Source organism: Nyctibius grandis, chromosome 1 (genome assembly GCF_013368605.1).
Source record: "Nyctibius grandis isolate bNycGra1 chromosome 1, bNycGra1.pri, whole genome shotgun sequence".
NCBI classification, from domain to species: domain Eukaryota; kingdom Metazoa; phylum Chordata; class Aves; order Nyctibiiformes; family Nyctibiidae; genus Nyctibius; species Nyctibius grandis.
The window spans coordinates 84841645-84856573 of record NC_090658.1 but is presented as its reverse complement, the minus strand read 5'-3'; the positions used below and the strand labels follow the sequence as shown (position 1 = coordinate 84856573).

At 38.9% G+C, this 14929-nt stretch overlaps 1 protein-coding gene and 1 long non-coding RNA gene across 3 annotated transcripts in view; one reads left to right on the top strand and one right to left on the bottom strand.

The window, feature by feature from the left end:
* Positions 1–4: 4 nt before the first annotated feature.
* Positions 5–688, top strand: LOC137669883 (uncharacterized). The gene is made up of 2 exons (XR_011049192.1): positions 5–177; positions 419–688. It is a non-coding gene; the product is annotated as an uncharacterized lncRNA (long non-coding RNA).
* A 1710-nt stretch (positions 689–2398) lies between these two features.
* The window catches only part of PNISR (PNN interacting serine and arginine rich protein), a 30882-nt gene continuing 18351 nt past the window's right edge, over positions 2399–14929 (bottom strand). Inside the window, exons 5-12 of one of the 2 annotated variants that reach the window (XM_068412226.1) lie at positions 13446–13632; positions 12993–13183; positions 12237–12374; positions 11147–11246; positions 10389–10442; positions 8917–9087; positions 5183–6284; positions 2399–4938 (exon numbers count right to left, since the gene is read on the bottom strand). In XM_068412226.1, the coding sequence (XP_068268327.1) occupies positions 4908–4938; positions 5183–6284; positions 8917–9087; positions 10389–10442; positions 11147–11246; positions 12237–12374; positions 12993–13183; positions 13446–13632 (1974 nt within the window). In that variant the 3' untranslated portion in view covers positions 2399–4907. Of the gene's footprint in view, positions 4939–5182; positions 6285–8916; positions 9088–10388; positions 10631–11146; positions 11247–12236; positions 12375–12992; positions 13184–13445; positions 13633–14929 lie in introns of those variants that run through there. The other variant, XR_011049190.1, reaches the window with a different exon arrangement.

The following is a 14929-nucleotide window of genomic DNA, read 5'->3' as shown; positions in this document are numbered from 1 at the left end:
CCGACAGCCCCACGGTGCCGGCGCCGGGAAAGTTGGTTCCGCCCGGCGCTGGGGCCCGGCCTGGCCTTCAGCCGCCGGCGGCGGTCTCGCAGCCCGGCCGTGCTTGCCTCTGGCCGCCGTGCCGGTCCGGGTCTCCTACCGCCGCCCGGGGCAGCGGCTGCGGCTCCCTCGGACGCGGTGAGGCTTCACCGCGGGGTCGGCAGGAGCCGCCGCGGGGGAAGGCGGCAGCGGCTGGGCGGGCGGGGCCGCTCCTGTCCTTCCCGGGCCCGGCCGGGCGCATCGCTCCGGTTTAGAGTGTTTTATAGAATTTATTTATTATTAAAATTTTATGAATGTTTATTTTAGAAAATGTAAGGAAAGCAAAACAAAACGCTGAGCAGACCATTACAAGCACTTATTTAAGCTTTTTTTTTTCCAGTAAGATTCCAGCCTACGAGGACATGGTACAAGGCGTAAGAAAACCGGCGTCGTTACCCTCCCCTTCCCAAGAGCGAAGCCCTGCTGCACCCGCCGCGCTCTGCGTTGTACCACCGCCCGTACAGCGGGCTCGGCACCCTGCCTGCCTGCGGAACCCGGCCTGCACGTGTGCCAGCCCCCATGGTCCCACATGGCATGGGTCGCCACGGCTTCACCTGGAAGCTCTGCTGAAAATTAACACAGTGAATTTATTTAAATTTACGCCCCCTTACTCCTGCGTGTGGACCTGATCCTTGTGTGTCTTGGAACAAGGAAACGCTCCTTTAGCAGGGGCTTGTTGGGATGACACAGTGAGAGCTATCAGCTTTCAGTCTCTTTTATTACCAAGTAACGCTGGATTTGCAGGGGAGGGCCCGAATTTGAAGACTCCTCATTTCTGGGAGAGGGGAGGCACGGGAGAGAAGCGATACCCAACAGCTGCACGAAAGCCCTGTGGCACGGAGCAGAGCTCCTGGGCCCCAGAGAGGCCTGAGACAAACACCGGAGCGCTTCCTCTTGGGAACCATCCCAGCTGGTTCGCTGCTGCCTGTCACAGAGGCTGCCATGTCACAGTTTGCAGGCAAAGTCCAGCCTGCGGCCCAGGAGAGACAAGGCTGCCTTCCCCGCTCCCTCGCCCAGGCACTGCTGCCCAGGGCCCTGTTCAGATGGGCAGTTTGAATTCGTACGCTGCTGCGAGCAGCTCTGGGGGTTCGGAGCTGACAGACACAGGGAGCTCTTCTTCCCTCCTCCTTCCCCTTGGCAGGCTTCAGCATCTTCAGATCCCCATGGGGACTGAGTTTAACACGCTTAAATGGTAAAGAATTAAGCCAGTTTTTAAAAAGAATCATTTTCTGACATTTTATTGAGCTGCAGGTCTCATGAGAAAGTCCCATGAAAACCAAAGCTGGCTGGAGCAGAGCCGTGCAGAGGAAGGCAGGGGTAAGCCATGGAAGCAGCCGCTGGCAGCACTCCCCTGCTTTCCAGGCAGATGATTGTAGCGGCCAGGTTCCCTGCCCAGCCATGCGGACGCTGGCATCCACGCAGGCGGGAGGCACAAGCAGCAGAAAGCCAAGGGCAGGAGCACCCCCCAGGCAGCAAGAGGACTGGAGCAGTAAAACCAGTCATGGTTTGACTCGCTCTTCCCTCAATCTAACACCAGTCTGTTTATTAACTGACCTTGCTTAGTGCTACCACACTTGCTGCTTGCAATCTGCCCATTACAGGTCTCCTGTAAATATAGTATAATTCATCTGGTAGTCAGGTTGGATTTTTTTTAAAAAAAAGCTAAATGAGGACTACTAAAAGGTCTCAAAGAAGCCTGTCTCAGCAGCAGTTAAATATATGGCAACCCTGCTTCGTGTGTACGTGCACCACTTCTCTACTCACCTACTTCCCATCCAGCAAAGCTCACGGTGCAGCAGACTTATGAGTCATTAATAACACCTCAGAGCTACTGAAGAACCAGAGCTCAAAGAAGTCCTTTATGCTAAGACACAGTCTCCTTAAGACACAAAACTAAGCCTTCCTTCAAAGTGTGCTTCTGCATATTACTTATGCAAATTAATTGATAACTTTTCACTTATTTAGCAAAGCAAAGGCAAAATCTGTGGAGAAAGCAAACCAATCCTTACATTGCCATTGCTTTTATATTTGCAATTTTAAAAATTTTAGTAACAAGCAATTAAATACAGGCACACAGGCAAGTATTTTACTTAACAGGCCAGGCTAGTTTTAATGTAGAGGTAGCTATTCTATCTTTCCCTTATTAAACACAGGTTTTAAGATAACAGCAGTTAAAAGCAGCAGCCTAGACTCTATAATCTCTCCCACAAGACAGGGCCTCAAAGACACCAATAACAACAGATTTTTTTCCCCAACCCAATTATCATGCCACGTTTCAAAAAGTGTGTAGTTGCTCAGTCTTTAAAATTAGCATATTTTACCCAACTATTCGTTTGGCCCATCAGTGGCCACAGCCGGTTCCTGTTCTCAGATGGCATAAGGGGTACCTTGGGGTACAAACTCACCTTGGTTTTGTTGTATTCATCAACAGTTATTTGCACAGAAACCACTTTTCACTTGATTCCACACCATCCTTTAATTTATTAAAAAAAATTTTCAAGGGACCTGCCTCAGAGTGGTTGCACTGACATTCACAACTGTATGTCAAGTACCGAAATATTTTCAAGTGCTTTTTTAAAAATGTAAAAGAATGGCACAACAACCCAATTTAGGCTTTTCCAAAATGATACATTCCCATTTTTGTATATATTGGCACATATTTTAAGATCACTTCAGATGTATGGAATTAAAGACTGGACGTTATTTTAGCCTTTACCATTGAAAAACATTCATAAGGGAGTTACTGAAACATGAAGAAGTCTAATGTATGTGAAGCTGATATAGAACAGATGTATTTTTAATTACTGGTGTGCCGAGTATGCTGTTTAGTAAGATTTCTGAAACAGTTAAATACAGAGGTTGTATGCTCTTTTTATTGGCATACACTCACTGCCCATAGAAGTGCATTTGTGTCAAAAAAAATAATTTCCATATTTACAGGAAGCGACAGAATTCCAGTTGCTGGCAGAGCATATAAAGCTTTTCATACACAATCTCTTATTATTAGACAGAATATAAAATTTGAACTGAAAAATCAAATTCAATGCATCACGGAAACTGTATTCCTCAATAGTTTTTCTTAAACTTAATTCTAGTTTCTCTTCTCTCTCTCTCAAGACATCCTTCTAAGACATCTGAAGTGTTATGCTACCTATCCTTCAAAAAATCCTCACTTTTACCAAAGGCCAATAGTGTACTGAGGGTGCATCAATACATTGTTATTTATATCCATACCCACGGAAGTAAAATTAGTGTGTTGCAAATCATGCCTTATTTTGCTCACAGGTATGACTGCTTACTTTACGTAAAAGGACGTAATGGGGGGGTATGTTATTTGTAACTGATTAACTAATTATTTCTCTGTAACAGTGTTTTGATAAACATGCACATATTCACCAGCCATTAGCTTGCTTAAGAAATGTATAGTTAAAATGTGATTCTTTGCACTGAAGCAGTTTACTTCTGCATCTAATTTATGAAAAAAAATTACATTGGCAAAAATGCTACATAGCTGAATTCTAATTTAGTTAAATGGATTAATCTGTTCATGAAGACATGCTTTGCAAGTTGCCTGTACTAGTATATTTTTTTGCCATAGAAGATACAGCCATCAGAGAGATCTTACTTTGATGTTAAGCCTTTTATCTTTTTCACAACTGGTATCATACCAGACCTTCTAGGCACAGATCTCCAGTCTCTTCCTGAATTAATGTTCTTCTGTAACAGTCACTGGCCTAGGGTTGTGTATTGTTTTTTTTTTTAACTAGTAGTATTTCACACTCTTGGTACTAACAGCAATAGTTCATTTCCAGAAGAAGGAGGTAATCGGTGACCTCTTTCATTTTACGGTGATATTAAAAACAAAAGTTTAGTCACGTTGCTGTCTAATCAATGTATTAGCTTCACAGGAATCACAATTCTCATAACACTAACAAAAATAACCAGCTTTAATGTTTACTACACATTTAATGCATGTGCCAAAATGTAACATTAACCTATTATCAATTTTGTAATGTGTACTGAGTGCCATTTATAAATATATTCCATAAAAACGTCTAAAATACTGAGTCTTGTTCCTGTAATATCCCTGAATGTCCAGAAAGTTCTGTCTGAAAACTGGGTGAGGAATATAGTTCTAGAGCTTAACGCTGTCACACCAGATCAGATAGTCGCACACATTCCTAATGGGGTTCAGTCTGAGTATAGCTTGTATTACAGTGACCCACATTTGATACACACTGCATATATTACTTGCTAGTCCAAATAAAAAAGGATATCAAAAATCTATTACACATATCTGAAGAAAAAATAGGATGTCTTTTCTTTGTTCTTCCACAACTCCCCAACAGATCAATCTCATCAGGTCCATGGATTACATACTTTGACAAGTGTTTTACGTTAAAATATTTTTCAAGTACTTTAAAAATTTGTTATACCAAAAAAAGCTGCCTTTTTTTTTTTAAAAAAAAAAAAAGCACTTTCTACAATTTAACACAAAATTCAGGTGCAAGAATTTTAAACAAAAAATGAACTAGAGAGCTTTATTGACATCACAGTACATTCAATAGTAATTTTAAGAACATTACAGCTGAAAGAGAATGGCATGTTTTATATTCTTAATAAGCACTACCGTTCTTGAAAAAATGTAATACAAAGAAATCCTATTAGGTATTTAATTCTGAGCAGCATTTGGAAAAAATACACCTATTTACAGATTAAAAAAAGGATTCTGGTTTCACCTACATAGCCACAATGTGCCTCTATAATGAGACAAGACTTTTATAACTCATGGAATTTTTAATCATCATAGTACTGGTGCCGTAAATTCCTCAGCGTTTACGACGAAGAGGAGTCGTTGATCTGAAACATAAAGGAAAAGGGAGAAAAAAGTTAACTGGAAAAAATAAAAGACCCCCAAACCCACACACACTTTAGGCTTAGTAATTAATAGTTTTAAAAAGATTTTCCAAAGTTACTTTTGCCTAAGACAAAAAATTTAATCAGTACCATACTTCATTAAAAAAAAGTTCATATGCTGTACACATGAAGACGAATAGCAAAAAATAAAAAAAAAGTCAGACAAAATACTTAAAAAGTATACTACCTTGATCGTGACTTAGACTTGTGTTTGCGGCTTGCCTTCTTACCAGACCTTTGAGATTTCTCCATGGAGCATGACCGAATATGCTTCGATTTCTTAGCCTTCTTTTCTTTACTGCTTCCTGGTGATTCAGAACTACTCCTGGCACTAGATTCGGAGCCTGACTGTTTTCTGCTATCTTTGGTAGAAATTTTTTTGCTTTCTTGTCTGGAATCCTGTCTTATTATTTTCACACATATTGAATCACTGCGACAGAAAGTTCTTTCGCTGTCTCTTTTTCTCTTTAACCTACTGTCATCATGATTGCCAGCCTTACTTTCTTTTTCCTCTTTTTTGGGCTTATCTTTTCTTTTTTCCTGATCTCTCTCCCTTTCTCTGTTCTTTTTTCTGTCCTTATCTACAGCTCCGCCTGGCTCCTTCTTCCTTTCTTGATCTTTACCCTCACTCTTATGTTTGTGCCTATTTGCAGTAGGGCTTCTACGCTGGTCTTCAGTTTTACGTCTATCCCTGCTTCTGCTGCGGCTCGCACGGTTAGCTCGCCTGTCTCTCGAACGGCTACTACTTCTGCGTCTGTCCCAGCTTCTCTCTCTCGAAGGACTCCGATTTCTTCGCCTCTCCCCTCTTTCAGCACTGCGATTTCTACTAGATCTTCTCCTTTCCCTTATTTTCTCCCTGCTCCTACTCCTCCCTCTCCTGTTTCTGTGGGAGTAACTCCTGCTTCTACTGCGCCTAATTTTATGTGAAGGTGTCCTACTGCGGCTGTGTCTCTTCTTCCTTTTAGGAGAGGAAGAACGCGAAGAGCTGCGACTACTACCTGAGCTACTGCTATAGGATGAACTAGATACAGTGCTGCTACTGCTGCTGCTTCTGCTATTGCTACTGCTGCTACCGCTGCTAGAGCTTCCTGACCCGCTCCTTCCTGCCCTCTCTTTACCCTCTTTTTTGAGTTCTATATCAGGCACGATTGCATTTGGAGATCTTTTCTTTTCATGAACCATATCTGCCTCAATTTCTTTTGCCTCCTGTGATGCTGAGTTACTGTTTTGTTCTTTGTTGATAAATTCATGCATCTCTCTTGAAACTTTTTCATTTTGTAGCTTTTCTTCTGGAAAAAAAAAAGTATATGAAAGAAAAATGCAATTAATTGGGAGTGATATGTCAATAATTTCCATACTGTTGCCTTTGGCAAAACCAAATTTCAAAGCACCTTTCATAATACTTCTTATAATTAATACATTGTCTGCCATCACACCAACTACCTATGAAACAACTTGTTATTTTCTTTTTTTATAATTCTAGAAAAGTTGTCCTCCTGGTTTAGAAAAAGCGCACAACCCAGACACTTTTAGAAGTGCTTGATGTCATTTCATGTTTCAGTGGTTTAAGACGAAGTTCTCAAACAAATATTCTGGAGCACCAGAACTCTCAAATTCATCTACACACACATACTTTTTCCTCCTGCAACCTTTCTACACATCTGTTTCTCCCCTTCTCCTTCCTACAACACTCCAGTAGCTGTACCTACGCTTCCCACCTCCCTTCCAGCCCTGTTCATCCGGGCTTGAGTAATCACTGCCTGGTCTGAAGAAGCTTTATTTCCCACACAGTGCATGGGTGGCCTCTCAACCTCAGAACAACGTTGGCTGTACCTGTATGTTTTGTAGGCCTCATTATCCAAAAATGTCTTAGAGAAGTACCTTCTGCTGTAATGACGCATGTTTGGTTTTTGAAAGAAAATATTTGGTTTATGGCATTTTCCAAGGATAGCTTAGATTAGTCCTAAATGCTAACTAGGACAAGCAATTTACATTTGTCCTTGTTTTTAACAAGTTTTATAGCCAATGAATTCCAAGGAAAGGAGGAATAGCATAAAAAGGAGACTTGTAGATAACTCTTTGCTTAAGACTCAGCTCAAAAGTCAAGACCATAGCATTTAATGATGAAGCTCTTAGAAAACAGAAAGTTTATGTCAGCTAAGATTATATGTAAGCTTGGTAGTCAGCAAGTACTATAAACATGCTAAGAAGACAACAGGAGAATTAAAAATACATTTCTTGAAAGTAGCTTAATGAGTATCAGGCCAAGATTTTCCTATAGCAAAATAAAGAAATTCAGACCCTTAGAGCATTTTCCAGAGGTTTCCAACTTTAAGAAAGTTTTACTTATTTCTATTCAACCTGGGATCCTTTGCATCACTGGCCAAGTTTATCTCCCATTCCCATTTTGAATTGAACACAGAAAAAATAATTGACATACCAGATTTTTAGCCAAGAAATGACCTTTTCATGGGGGCCATCATTTCCTGAATTAACTTAGGGAATAAAACTGCATCTGGAAACCCAGAGTGATCCAAATGGCAACTGATAGTCAAATCTAACCCAGAAAACAATTCCATCTGGTCCCTGAGTTATTAGGTAATACAGCCAGAAGCCAGTGTATGTTGGAAGATGCTGTACTGTATATTAGAAATCTTCTGCCTTTCCTAAACACTGCTACAAATGAGACCCTGCATTTAGTATTTTTCAGATGTACAGAATCTTCAGATTCTTCGGAGGTATAGAATCAGCTTCTTTACTCTAGATTTATATTTCTGTAAATAGCCCCACAGAGATGTCCCCACACTGGCATCTGGTCTCTTGCACTAGGAAGACAGGTCATAGGCCACCACTCAGTCACTCTCCATATGGCTATTCTTTTATGCATAAATCTTAAAACACTCATAAGGAGACAGGCATATTAAGGAATGAAAAGTTTAGCTAGTTCAGCCTTTTATTAAGGGATCCATATGTCTTATTTCTAGGCCTTTAAAATGAAAAGGAGGAAATCATCCATCTTAAACTAAGAAAAAGGTATGCTGTCGTAACAGCACTTTCTTTCTCCTCCAGCTTATGAACTTAGATCACGACTCCTTACCATTGTGTTCATCTGTTGATCTAGACTGCTCTTCAGCAGTGCAAGGTGACCTACATTATTGGTACAAAAGGACAAACCTTACCTTGTATGGAGAAGCACAAGTAAATAACTTTGTTGTTTTTTGTTTGTTTTTTTTTTTAAATCAGGCCTGCCACCTTCTCAGAGGCTAAGTGTGAACTGACTGGGTTCAATAATCTTTCCCCAGTATTAGGTATAAAAACCCAGTTATGAGGCTGCAGCATAAGGACACAAACCTCAACTACAATGGGGAACAGCGAGTTCAAAGAACCTGCAGCCTCCCACTGTACATTCCGAAAGGCACATTGCTCAGGATTATGTAACAGAAAAGCACATTTTTCAGATGAAGTGAAATGTGCTTCATATACTTCAAGTATACAACTTCAAGGAATCAAGTTTATATAGACTGCAGTCTGGGGCAGAAAAGTGAAATTTATCCCCCAATCACAACTAAGATACTAATAATTTTTTAAAAACATATTATACACACAGATGGATTTTTATAAAGAGATACCATTACAGTATCTATAGCATATAGATGTATATGCACCATGTCTGCTCTTTTAACACTGAAGTAGAATAGTTTATGGAAAATACTACATGGATTTTTTTTCTTATTAGAAAGAAAAGAAGCAAACCCCATTTTGAGCCAAGCAGCTCAAACATCTTTTTTGTTAAAACTTTTTAATTAAAGAACAGTATTTCTAAATTTGGCCTAAAATGCATTTTCTCTCCCATGAATTTACATACACTAAGTAGTAAACTCCATATACTGCAGCATTGTAAGAAGACGTTACATGATTTACCTTCTAGCTGTTTTTCTAGTAGTAGTTGCTGTTCTCTCTCTTTTCTCCAAAATGCTTCCTGTTTTTGCCTGATTCTGTGTCGTAATTCCTCATCATCAGTATCAGATGATTCAGAGCCTCTGTCACTCCTCTCATCTTCACTGTCTCCTGATCCATAACCACCCAGTCCACCTGCGTGCATAAAGTCCAGTCTATCACGAGGAAAGATTAAGCTTTGTTCTTAATATTTCTGTGGGGCAAAGTGGAGAGTAACATTGCCCTTCCTTCACTTCCTCTTCTCTGAAGAAGTCACTTTATTCTGGTAAGTACCAATGTTGTTTGACTGGTGTGATCAAGGCCCCCATATCTGCATTGATGCTCACTGTCTGGTTCTAGTCCTTCTGGAACAGCTCATCTATTTTCGGCAAGCAACCACTGTGATCACGGTACTTTTTCCATTGTATGGAAGGGCAAAAAAAGCTCCCTGCGGAGATCGTAACAGTGCCTGCCTCTGTATCAGCAACCGGACAGAAAATGCCTGGGACCTTTCCCAGAAGACATCTCAAATGACTTCAGCCGCCTTCATAGTCCAAGGCTACAGAAATTCTGAATGCCATATCAATTTTCCTATATTGATTTAGAAAACACTGCACTTTGACAGGAACGGAGATGGAACAGAAATAGACTTTCTTCTCGCCTAGAGATATTAACAACTACTGGACTGAGAAGAAAGATAAAAGTCAATTTAAACATCTGACACAGAGATATTTTACTTTCTTTCAGTCTGAGGTTCTTATGATCTTTCTTGAGTTGGTTTTAAAACATGTGAATACTTGTGATGATAGCATTCAATCTAATTCATCAGAATTCCACGTAACAAAGCACATAACTGATGACTGACACTGCTCTAGTATGTTTTAGATTATATAAAAAGCATGTTGGGAAAAATCTTTTTCTGTTGTATCTCAAGCTGGAATTTCAATCTCTTTTTCCTGTGTTGTTTCTGGTAATACATGATATGGGAGCCTCTGTGCTCATGTAGCTTTTCAATAAAATAATAATTCCAAAGATCATAATATTTTTATTTATAGACTTTCACTTTACTCTTCTATCAACTTTCCCTTCTTGATTGGATGGATCAAAATAGGAGAAAAATATAAAAAGTATTCCTCTCTCTGAAGACTGCAGTGTGCTTCTGAAACAATCATACTTTGAAAAGTAAATTTATCAAAAGTTTTTATGTCTTTCCAAAATTAGGGCAAGATTCTCATACACTAACTCACACTGACTAGTCCTCTACTCCAAAAACCATCCCACTTACATCAGTAGGATTACCTGTGGAACAAACAATGGCGCTGACAATGGTAAGTTATCGGAAAGTGACCCATACTCCTGGGCAATTAAAATCTAGTTTCAAAATGCAATTTCTAGAAACACAAGGCAAGAGTAAAACTCCCCCTATAAGCCCTCTCAAAAATAAGGAACATACTTACCGAGTCCAGTAAGGGAAGCCAGTGCACTGGACTGTGCCAGCTGTTTTGCAGGAGCTTTGTATCACATCAACAACAGGAACAACATGTTAACACAAATAGCCACGATTTCATAGTCATGAGTCTATGGTACTGTTAAATCTACTACTATTGCTGTTCTTTGGAGGGAGAGAAGAAACATTAAAAATGCATCATCCATTTAAAACCAATTCTAGATTTTCTGACCACGAAGATTTAGAATTTAACTGCAAATTAATAGTGAAGAGAAAAAAAAAAGAAATATATACTCATAAATCACTTTCCAAGTTACAGCATCTGCACATAATTTTCAAGTTTCAGTAGTTACATATTTAGATTAACTCAGTTATGTTAAAAAATCTTATGCAAGTACAATACATGTTAATAGTGAAAGCAAATGAATTACTAATTGAGGACTCAAAAGTTCATCTCTTTTCACTTCTTAACAGCTAAGAACTTGAGATAAAGACGATAGCATTAAGAAACAGCTACAACTCAAGAGCCATTGACAAATGGTACCTTTTTAACAAAATAAATGAATTGTATGAAGGAAATGGAATAACTGAAGTAACTCACAATACACTGCACAGGACAACAGTACATGATTACTGCATTTGAACTCTACCAAGTTGGATGCATTACACTGGAATTGTTCTTGGGGGATAACTATGGAGGTTAAATGTTCTAGAGACATGCAAATAAAGAATATTCACAGACAAAAAAAAAAAAAAGAAACAGCATACCTTTAGTTGCTTTACGGTGAACGTCTTTGGCCACATAATAAATTTCTTCATTTGTGACATCTAAGAGAATCTCTGTCAGCAGCATTTTTGTCAGCATCATCTGAAGAAAATTGGATATACAATTAAAGGCCAAAACTTCTTGAATGAATGTTGCATTCAAATTACATCCCCATTCAAATTATATTCCTACAGCTTCACTTCTTTTGATGGTTATGAAAGTACTCTCCTGCACATTTCATTTAATGATTCCTTTCAACAGACATGACTTAAAAACATAAGTCTGAAGTTGTTTTAATTTGCCTGATTTCAAAACTTTCAGAACAGTTTGTATTTTGACTGTGAACTGTATCCACAGGTATTACACACAGCTATCCAGGGCACTGATTCCTAATGTCAAAGATGATACAACAAATGAGTATGTAAATCAGAAATTTACTTAGACTGATCCCATTTAATCTTTCAAGAAACAAAGAGCACATTTCTGTCTGGTATGCTGTCTCACTGACCCCAATCCTGCAAAAATCATCAGAGGTTACTTTTATAGGATTTTATTGTTAGATATTTACTACAAAAATTTAAATGTTGGTAGCTAGTTCTCCAAGCTGCTCAGTCTGGCCATGTGCTTTACAAAAACATATTCATCAAACTTTTTAGAATTCAGGGCCTTCATTAACAGGGTTTCAGTTGTACAATTAGCATACAACTATGATTTCAAAGTACGAAGTTTCTGCAGACACAGTGAAATTGTTGCTGGTCTAGGACTTGGGTTTCTAGCGCTTGCTTGCAAGAACACATTTCTTAAATTCCCTTTCACAGGAACAGAGGTCGAAGATGGGTGCATTTAATCATTAAAAGTTTTCAGGAATTTGACAAGTTAAGCAAAACCATAGAATTAATAACGAACAATGTAAAGATTACAGTGATTACATTCTTCCACTACTGTGCTAAATATGAGTTATATAACCCATATCCTTGTCTATATGAGAAAGACAGCATTATAAAGAGACATGCAAATACAACCCTGCTTTACTGTATGAGTAAATATGAGCAAATAGACAGAAATACTTAGTGCGAACTATATTATTAATACCATTTGATACTCCTTTTCTTCTTCTGTCATTTCTGGTTCACTCTGCTCCTCTTGAGGAGCCGGGGATGGACTCCTGCTGATTTTCCCAACGCTTACAGCTTCTGTGTTTTCAGCATCTTCATCTTCCTCATCACTGTCCTGCAGGAACAGCATCATGCATTTCAGGAACAACTTAGATGTCAAGCTCATTAGTCTGGATTTATGACAGTCAACTTGATTTACTTCATACTGAAGTCTGTATTACAGTTATCATAAAACTATCTTTCTTTTCTCCCCTCCTAATAAACATGCAGGTACCTCTCTACCTACACGAGATAAGTAAATACATAGTTGTTAGTTCACTGCTAGACAGGTACTCAGAACTACAAACAAATCAGATAACTGCTAAAGTGAAGGCAACACAAGGCTTCCTAAATGGGTTCAGTTTAGCAAAGACAGGTATCTGAATTTGTTCAGCTACTGATTTAGAATTCAAACCTTCAAAGACCATGTATGTTCCCAAAATACAGAAAAGAAAAAAGCCCAATTTCATTGTTGTTTCTTTGCTACTACAGAACAAATGATATACTTTTCCCTCTCAGACATTAACAACTTCAAAACACCAAGTAAATATGGACAAAGCAGCAGCTTAACTTTACTTTAAGCAACAGAAACAAAGAGATAACCAGGAATACACAGTCTCTGTTTGAAAGAGACCAAAAAGTTGATACCTTTCAGGAAATACAAACCTGAGAAAAAGCAAACCCTTCTACTTACAAATTTACTTTTCTGAGGTAACCGTGGACCATCCCCTTCTTCAGCCTCTTCACTTTCCTTTTTTTCTTTTTTAGACATCTGTGAACGTTGCTGCTCCATCCTCTCCTTTTCCAATTTTTTCTGTTTTTCTCGTTCCATCTTTTCCAAGCCCTCACGAATCCAGGCAGGCAGAGTTCTACGCTTCACAGCATCTACATAAGCAAGGTTTCCAGTTTTGTAAGATGAAAAAAAACCTTCTCCCCCCACGAGAAAAAAAAATCAAAAACAAAGAAGCAAACCCTCCACCCCAGTCCAAACAAGCCACACATCTGATTGCGGGGAAAAAACCATATATAATAGCTTTTTCTTTCCCTTCTTTTTTACTTTATGAAAAAAACAAAAGTCTTCAAATTTTGCAGTTGCTTTTAAAACACAGCTTTTATGTTTTTTCATTAAGGAGTGGTTAACATGTACCAATCTGTGGAGGCTCCTGCTTCACAGGCATCGCAATAGGTGAACGCTGTCGGTCTCTGAATGAGGGTCTTTCCCTTCGATTTTGAGGAGGCGCAGGAGGTGCTGGTGGACCTGGCGGCCCTGGTGGTCCTGGCTGCCAATAAGGTGGATGAAATCCACCTTGAGGGGGACCAAAAGCAGCCCCATGCTGAAAGAGTAATGCAGTTTATTTTTCTTCACATGGTAACACTACATACAGCATGTGCGCAAGTCGGTCTACAGAAATCCATGCAAGCAGGAATCCATGATTTCTAGGCTACTGAGATCTCTCAATCACTTTTTCTGTGGTCCCCAAGAAACAAGTTTTCCTTAAATATTTAATGAATAAACTTAGATTTAAGCACTGATACTAACGAAGCTGAAAGGGCTTCAACCAATCTCCTTTCATATTGTGCTAAATGTTAAGCCCTATAATCACCATCTATCTCCAGCAATTCCTTGCCAGCTTATCATCAGAGCATGCAGTTAAATGAAGAGCATACAAAATTAAGGTTTAAAAGTCTAGCTATGTTAGCGGTCTTTCCTTGTAACTACCACAAGGACAAAAATTAAAAGTTCAAGCTTTTATTACAAAAGAATTTCGCACTGTGCACTTTCCAGTAATCATTCATGGATGTTATTAGTATGGCTGATTAAAATATTAAATGTATAAATGTGCAAGTTTAGCATAGACCCTGGGTTCTGAGCAAGCTCTATACAAACCAAAAGTCACAAGTCTTGAGGCATATGAGGGTTTTTTTGTTTTAATATCTGCTGCCCAGAAATGCCTAATGAAGCTATTTAAGAGGAGAGCATTTAGGAAGAAAGTTACAGCATCAAATATTTTTTTGTTATATTCTATTGACTATTTAAGTCACTAGTGGTAGAAGCACTCTTCTACTACAATTTCAGGTCAAGCATTCCTGTTATTCACTGCAAAACAAGTTTTCTGTAGTATTTAGAGAAATTAATTTTAAGAGTTGGTCCCACAATAGTGAACAAGGGAAATTATAATAAACTAGTGTATTGGAAAATTATTGGTTCACTTCTAACAATATTGCTGAACAAGAGGATTTAATAATAGGGAAAAGTAAGCCAGAAGATAGAAACACATTTCTTCCCATCTTCCCTTGTGTTTGTTTATGAACAGAAGGCAGGTGTTTTAACAGGTACAGTTTGTCATTACCAAGAGTTTTGAAAGAAAAATAGTGAAAATAGGGGAAAGATCCAAAATTTCTTTGTGTTTAAAGATTTGTGCAATGCTCCCTGCTATTATTAGTGCTAAAACCACCTACAGGTTTATTATGCTATGCAACTTATGCCAGAATGAAGAAAAAATTGATGTGGATTTTTTAGAAATACCATTGTTTATTCAAAGAGTCACAGTAGATAGATATGGAAAAGATCAATGGATCATCCAGTCTATCTCCCTGCAAATACAGGACTGTTCCCTATGGTACATTATC